The 8,195-nt window shown below is 43.7% G+C and overlaps 1 protein-coding gene across 1 annotated transcript in view; it reads right to left on the reverse strand.

Moving 5' to 3' along the window:
• ndst3 (N-deacetylase/N-sulfotransferase (heparan glucosaminyl) 3) overlaps positions 1-7,588 on the reverse strand; it is a gene marked incomplete at both ends in the record, with an annotated part of 32,565 nt that extends 24,977 nt beyond the window's left edge. The window contains one exon of the mRNA XM_083909384.1: positions 6,590-7,588. Within this exon, the coding sequence (XP_083765510.1) occupies positions 6,590-7,588 (999 nt within the window). The remainder of the gene's footprint in view (positions 1-6,589) is intronic.
• Between the last annotated feature and the right edge of the window lie 607 nt (positions 7,589-8,195).

Below are 8,195 nucleotides of genomic sequence, written 5' to 3' on the forward strand. Positions count from 1 at the left end.
CGGGCAAAAGTCGTTAAGACACCATTACTAGATAGCCATCGCTCCTGGAACACTTCCACAAGCATGTTTGTTGACATGTTATCTGTCGCTCTGCATACGTCATCCAGATCATCGGTCTCATTGATTGTGCGTCTATCCAATTTCCTACGGAGGCGTTTTTGATCTACGTCTGTTAGTCACGCCTCTTGAAAAACTCATTCTCAATCTCAAATAAGATTGAGATGCAGTCTGCTGTTGATAGTCACGTCATGACTGAAAAGAACCAGTCAGGAAATGAATGTGGGCAACTGCGTCATTGTTTCCAAAGGTCTCCAATTTTGTCCGTCTATAATAAAACGCAGCGTTGCAGTTTTCAAAAGGGAGCCGGCAGTATTTTAAATGCCAGCGTAATGTGGACGACACATGTATCTGGAGCCAAATGTATGCTATATTTTTATATGAAACCAGTGTTGTGGATGTCACCTTAGTGTTAAATCCATACATTATTAGCACACCACTATACCACAACCACAGAAGAGACACCCAATTGAACCACAATTTTAGCACCGTGCAGGGGGACATGATGGTAGTTTGTTGTCATCAAAACTGAGGTCTACAATATGAGACTACTATCGATCGCCATCAGGAAGAGGAAGAACTGTAGGTAAAATATAAACCCAGAAATTAAAAAGTCGACATCTAGTACAGAAACATATGTCACAACCATGACTTTGCCTCTCAGGGACAATGAAGTCTCCTTGTACTGTTTTTTTTCTGACAGTAACAGCAGCAGATCTAGGATACTGGATAGTGAGCCCAAGGCTGAACATATGGTTTAAAACTGGGGCATAAAAAGTACCTCACAAGAAAAAACGGTGGATTTTTACATAAACAGTAGACGGGACTATGTAGCATGTGAGATCTTGACAAGCCGAGTGATGAAGGTAAACACACACTGGGATTAGCCATTAGTGATAGCCGTTTTATGGGCTATTTATGCGTCCAATCCCACAGCTGCCTCATGTCAGAAGTACTGCCAGTTTGTTTCCATGTGAAGGCGACAGCATGCGAGTGTAAATTTGTATGTCCTTGCGTGTGTGTGCGGCAAGAAGAGGAAGCAGTGCCAGCTAGATGTTGGGGTTCAAACAGATGGGAGACAGGCATCTGGGCAGCTGGCATTCACTGCCTTTTACAAACCCTCTGCACCATCCACCTCTCCTGCACATGCCCATTCTGTCATTCTTGCCTTTGTTTTCTTTTCTCTTTTCAGCATTAAGCCAGGCTAGGAGACCTAAAATAACAAAAAGTGATTATGAAAGAACCAATTTGTTCAAGGGATTTTATACAGACAGATGGTAAGGTAGGTTTAGAGGAACAAGGAAATTAGGCATGTTTAAGAGGGTTTAAACCGTGCACAAAAGCAGGTCGTTCTACAGGAGTGTCTGTATTTATTTATGCATGGGTGTCAGTGCATGTATGAACATGAGATTAATAACTTTAACTGGGTCAGGCACAGGGTTGGTGGGGTAACGCCTTACATAGGTAATAAATTATTTTTTGTAATATAATCATTGTAATATAATGCTTTTACAACAATGTGTAAATTCATGTCACGTCACATCCACCAGATGAGCTGAAATTATAAATAAATAAAGTACTCCTTGTTTTGGTTGTGTGCCACACTGCAGATATGAGGCACATATGGCTTAGATCACGGATAATGGCAGAATGTGTTGTTGCGTCCGTGTGAAACGATGTCACTGATCATTTCTCACATCTCTAACCAAGTAGCATTAAACTTGTAATAGATTTTAAACACAAGCCAAATATAACATATATCCATCACTGGTCAGACATCTTTATTTGATGAGCAGGAGAAGCAGGTTGCCAGTTGATGCCAGTCCTTGCTTACTCTTTCCTTTTGTGTCTCACTTCCATCCCTGCTTGTCACATTTGAGTCAGCATAGCGTTTGGAGCATTTTTTACAAAATCATCTCTTCACTTTTTCGCATTCACAGATCCAAGGTACTTATGATTGCTTTGGCATTGCTATGCTTACACTAAATTCTACTTTGGCAGCTCTTCAAGGGTTTTGAGCTTCAGTGATTGCTGGGACCGCGGAAACCTGTCTCGTTTTTTGTGAAATAAAAAGCGGTGCCTCATATTCAGATTTAATTTGGAGTAAAAACAAGAGCGCCTACCAAAAAAAAAAGTTATTGAGATAAAACTCTTTTAGACAGATGTTTTCTTTGGGTTATTCATTACAGAGACACTGCAGTGCAATATCATTTTCCCGCTGTCTTGTATATTGTTTGTCTCTCTAACAACTCAACTTAGAACTTTTCCTTCCCTGCGGGGAAGACTGTGATATAATTTCACTTGTTCAGATCAGACGAGACAAGCACCATGCTGAAAGTAATATCCTCTCCTCCTCTGCCATCCTATAGATAGGTAATTCCATTGTCATTCTATTCTTCTTTCCTACCTGCAGTGCAGCCTCCATCAAGCATGATAATTATGACTTGATCATGTCATCAGTAATGTATTCAAATAGTTGTGATCAAAAGATGAATAAGTAAAATTTAAAATAAAGGGAATTGTCTGTCTGTCGCCTTTCTAAAGAGTCACCACTCAACATAGCACTAATAACTTAATTAATTACTAAAATAATGACTTAATACCTATACCATATTAAGAGTGCCATCCTCTGTCATGTGAATTATGCCGTGTGACAAATTAAAAGGAGATTGTGTAGCTATTCCTCTTATGACAAAACTTATTTTTCTTCTTTTCTCCAATTACTGTGACACGCAGCTGTTTATATCTTTCCTTCATTGCTTTTGTCATAGCATTCAGCAAAGTAATAAACGGATATGGAGTGAGCTCAGTTCCATTGACTTAATATACATCATAATATATTAAGCCTAAAGTTAAACTCTAAGTAGAACTGCAGAATAAATTGCAGCCGGCTAAATCTAAAAAACATTCAGTGAAGTCAGAATGTTGCCGTTATTCAAGTTATAAACCAAGGTGATCACCAAAAGATGAAAAAGGCTTCAGCCAGGACATTCATGCTGAAGTGCAAGTATGAAAATAACTACCTTGTAGGTGGATACAATATTAAACAAGCCAATTTTTGGCAAGTCAAATTGACTTTGAATTGACTTTCTTTGGAAAAGTTTTAATATAATTTACCAAATGATTATGGTATAAGGGATGGACTGCCACAATATTAAAAAAGGCAAAACGTGGTGAATTCCCTCCAAAATGACAATCTAACTTGAGCTTTTTACAAATACGTAGGGAGAATTTGCACTTAACATGTATGTAACATGCATATGCATGTGCTACTTCACCTTAGATGACACCGCTTAGGAAAACACCATGGGAAGCAAAAGAATACAAATGGGTTGAGAGAGAGAGGGGTTTGGGAAGGAATACAAATAGGCCGGAGATAGTGACCAATGACTCAACCAAGGAGGGGTGAGGTGGAAGGTGAGAGGAGGAGGGCGACAGGGAGAAAGACGGTGGCAATGAAGAGGGATCTGATGATGACAATCAGACCCCCTCAAGCCGGAGGAGAGGAGCAAACCTACACATGAATTAAAAAACACAAGCACCAACGCAAGCGCACCATTGATGGGAGTTTCTGACAGGCATCATCCCTCATTTTGAAAAATGCCATCCGTTGGGCGCCTCCCCGTGAATCATTTTAATAGAGGAAATTCAGCTATGTGTGTGTGTGTGCGTGCAGACACGAGATGGTGTAGGTATTGTTTGTCACCAGATGAACTCATAGGGTGAGTCTAATGAAGAGTGCAGAGAGAAGGAGGGTGGCATTTTAATTGGCCTCACTCTCTCGATCTCTCTCTTCTCCTCTCAGCTAGAACAGGAGATTGAATGTAGGCTTTTTAGAAGTAAGAGGGGATTTATAACTGTGGCGGTGTAAGTGCCTTGTCCTACTAATTGGTAAATAACACATCCTGTTACATACTTTGATGCAGTGTTGCACATACGCTATGCCTGAGGCATGATAGGCATGAGAGAGGCTTAACATTCATCTAGTCTTTGCTAATAATCATGTAATGCCGTCATATGTCAGACCAGACTCCCTAAGTTTAACCTAATGTTTAATTGCTTAAAGCTATGAAGTCATCAGAGTGAAACAATTTTAACAGCTTCATTTTTACTTTGTGGAAAGTACCTTCCTGCTTTCATAATTCAGTGATTCTGCGAATCTTTTTAATGACATGAAAAGACAAACCTTTTCAGCTGTCACCTTCACTCGCGGTGAATGTACAGTACATTTGACACATGGTCATCTCCTATGAGTCATCCTTTCAACAGCTTTTCACTGACGACTTGCTGGAGGGGGGAAAGACTCTCTGAAAAATCACTACCTTGAAACTAAACAGTACCCGCATCACGACAAAAGACACAATTAAGGAAAGGCGAGTAAAATGATGTGGTAGATGCCCGTGCATGGTTTCCACCTGCATACACACTTATCACACAAATCAAGCCCTCTTCAAACTGCAATCTCAAAACTCTAAATGAGGCTCTTCATTTCTGAGTGTAGGGCTGTTGCAAATCACCATGTTCCTGCTCCTGCACCTTTCCCTGTGCTGCTTCCCCATTTCCCTTGAGCATTTCTCAGAAATCACAACGTTTGCTGCAAGCTCTTCCCCCCCTCACCACCTCCCAAACGCTCCATACTCCAACCTTCCCTCTTCTCACCCTCAAAATCCTTTCCTCTCTGTGATTGCCAACTGTCCTGGAGGAGAAGGAATATGAAGGAGAAATATGGAGGTGTTAGTGTGTCAAATGGCATCACTCTCTTTTCATGCCCCTCTCTCGATATGTCTCTCCATCTGGGCCTCTTTGCTCCATCCTCCGTCCACATCACCCTGTCCTTCTGTCACGGCACTGGTTCACCCTCATGTATATTTATGCCACGGAGCAGAAGAGTCAGACAGACTTAAAATGAAAACTCAAAACTAGAGACAGCGACATGTGTGCTCATTTTGCGAATCTGTATGTGCACGTGTGAGTGTGAATTGTGTGAGTGTGTGAATGTGCACCTCTTATATCCTTGTTGGATACAAGTGACTTCATTTAAATGCAATTACTCTGCACTTGACCACCCGCTGTACTCTGTTCACCTCTCATGTCATCCACAAGTTTCAGCCACAGACAGGCCATGCATCGTCTTTGTCACTGTGTCTCATGGGACAGGTGTCAGCCACTGATGGAAAGTGACATTCTAATCTAAAGTGCTGAATCAGAAAACACACACACACACACACACACACACACACGAACATGTACACGGGCAGATGCCGCTGGTCTTAGCTCATGGCTGTCACCACACAGCAGGATGGCCTGATTGAAGGTGCAGTGGGAGAATGTAACCAAAAAATCGTTCTGCATGCATATGAGCGGGTGCACATATGCCTGTATGTTAAGTGTACGTGTGTGTGTGTGCGCGTGTGTATGTGTGCTCATGCAAGTGTGTGTTGAAACAATGGCTGTCTTGAGAGGCGGGCTGCATGGCTGACTCTCCTTTAGTTTCTCTAAGAGGAGGAACGTGGGAAAAGAGGAATAAGTGCATTCATCTTTTCACTGGCTCATTCACAACCTCTTTCTCGCTCTCGCTCAGCCTGGCCCTTTTCTCTCTCTTCCACCTCACTTCTTTGCTCCCTTAAATGGCCTCTTCACTTCTGGCTAAAGCTCCATTTGAGGTAAACACTCTTCCGCCATATCACAACACATATGCATTTTGGCAAACAACACAGAGACATTACACCCCCACCACCCTATCACACACACACACAAACTGTCTGAATGCCCCTTCATGCCTCAGCTACAACCCTTCAAACTACACTACCGATGCTTAAACCTTACCAAGGCTGCTACATTTAGAAAATAAATGAAACAATAGGCGACCGAGAATGGCACAGAGAAACCTGCAATCCTCAATACTCAATGTATTTAATCAGTTTTTACCAATCAGAAATCCTCCGCCAAGCACGGACAGTACTTTATTGCACTCAGTGTAAGGTGCAGGCTTCCAAACCACTATGAACTGCCAACTGTTTTATTCATGAATTCCATGTTCAACAATTTAGTTATATGCTCAGTTCAGGTCAGAGCTTTATTGTCCCTCAAGGGGAAATTGGTTCATTCATGTTATGTGTTTTGGGTCGTGGCGAGCACTGTTGCCTTGCAGCAAAAAACGACCCTGGTCTGACTGAGGGCCCTTCTGCATTGATCATAGCTGTGAATGTGAGAGAAAATGTTTAAAGCTTTAGGATTGTATGCTGTCCTATGAGAGCATGTGTGAGTGCCGCAATTGTTAAAATGATTATAATATATGATCGCTTTTTAGATTTTGAAAATAGTTTACAGTGCAGACATCTGTGCTCTAATGTGTGCATGAATAATGACTGATAAAATATACATGTCATTGATTATCAGTACTGACTGGAACACTCCTAAGTGTTAGATGCTCAGAGCAGAGCAGCGATAAAATAAAAGTCAGAATATGAGGTTAGGGTACCACACACTCTCTCGAAAGCACATCACATCACACACCCATCACTCCCAGTACCTTCACATCCTTGACGTTCATGCGTGTCCCTTCCTTCCCGACGAAAATGTCATCTATATCCACCAGTATGTGCCGGTCCAGACCCAAAGTAAGCTTCCTGTCAGTGAGGTAGGAGATGGCATCCACCAAGATGAGTCTGTGGAGCCAGTAGCCCAATCCCTGACCAAAGAGTACCCTCCGTACCCCGTCAAACAGTCCCATGTCCTGAACTACCGTGGCTTGGAGGCCTAAACCGAAGCCCAGCCCTGAATTATCGCCACTCCCTGCCGTTGCTCCCTCCTTGGACCTTGCGTGCAGCACAGCCTGGTACGTCGTGTGATTGGAGGAGAAGGACGTCCATTCCTCGCCAGGTAAGGCGCCTCGATCCATGCCAGGCTTTGTTAGGTGGAGGAGGGGAGAGCTGGACACCACACAGCAGTCCCAGAGTGCCTGGTTGGTCCGTAACACCAGCGGGAGACCTCTGAGTTTAAGAAGAGGTGGGGAGTTCTCAGTGGAACGGTAGAAACCTATGATGCCCACTCTAAACTCGGTACAATATTGATGTAACAGCTGTCTGTTCCATGTGTCTGCATGTGCATACTTTAAGAGATTCTCATAAATGATGAGTGAATATCGTCCACGGCCCTTTTCTGTCAGCGGCGGAAGGTCGCCCTTCCCCGAGGCAATCTCCATGCGGAACTGGAAGTGTGCTGACTCCAATATAGCTACAATGTCCTGACCCAGCTGCGAGTACTGGGACTCCACCATTACCAGCACCACTGGATCAGTGTGGACATGTGTGTGAGGGGGGTTAGGCGGGTATGGGTAAGGGAGCTGGCGATATGGAGACATGGAGAGGGGCTGGGAGCATGCGGGTTCAGGAGATTGTCCGAGCTGCATGGAAGGAGAGGAGTTCGTAAAGAGGAAGTAAGCGGAGAGGAGGAGGGAGAGGAGACAGCAGGAGGCCAGCAGGAGCAAGAGCCGGCGTAGGTGGCGACGGAATCGCACGGCCACCGTCATTGCAAACTGGTGAGGTGCTTCAGGAGTAGGAGATGTCTTTTTTTAGTTTGAGGAAGCCGAGCAAGAGTGTCTGCACAGGTTCCAGGAGGTTGACAAGACCCAAAAGGTCTATGGTGTCGGAGAAAGCAGCAAAGCCACTCAGGAGGGTGTCATGTCACCATGGCAGATGGAGAGGAAAGCTGTGCCGGATGTCGGGGAACAAAGGTCTTCATTGAGGTTACGCAGTGGCAGTCTTTTCCCCAATTCACCCACAGGGATCACTTGAAGATGTGGAGCGAGTGATGATTAATGTCTGCAGATAAAGAGAACAAGGAGAAAACAAGAAAGAGTGAAAACTGTTGGGTTTTTGGGCGAGGTTGAATAGTATACATTTGTTCTCTGCCTGCATGCTTGTGTGTGTGTGTGTGTGTGTGTGTGTGTCTAGGTTGTACCACCCTGGGGAACCTAAGGGCGCAGCTGGTAACTACAGAGATGATTGAAAACAAGTTGCATCCTTGGGGCTTATCCAACCTCTGGCACACACAAACAAATACAAATGCTTACACACACACACACACACACACACACACACACGAGTGACATCACATTTAAAAGCACAAACACAACG

Source organism: Microchirus variegatus, assembly GCF_963457635.1.
Source record: "Microchirus variegatus genome assembly, chromosome: 23".
Taxonomy (NCBI): domain Eukaryota; kingdom Metazoa; phylum Chordata; class Actinopteri; order Pleuronectiformes; family Soleidae; genus Microchirus; species Microchirus variegatus.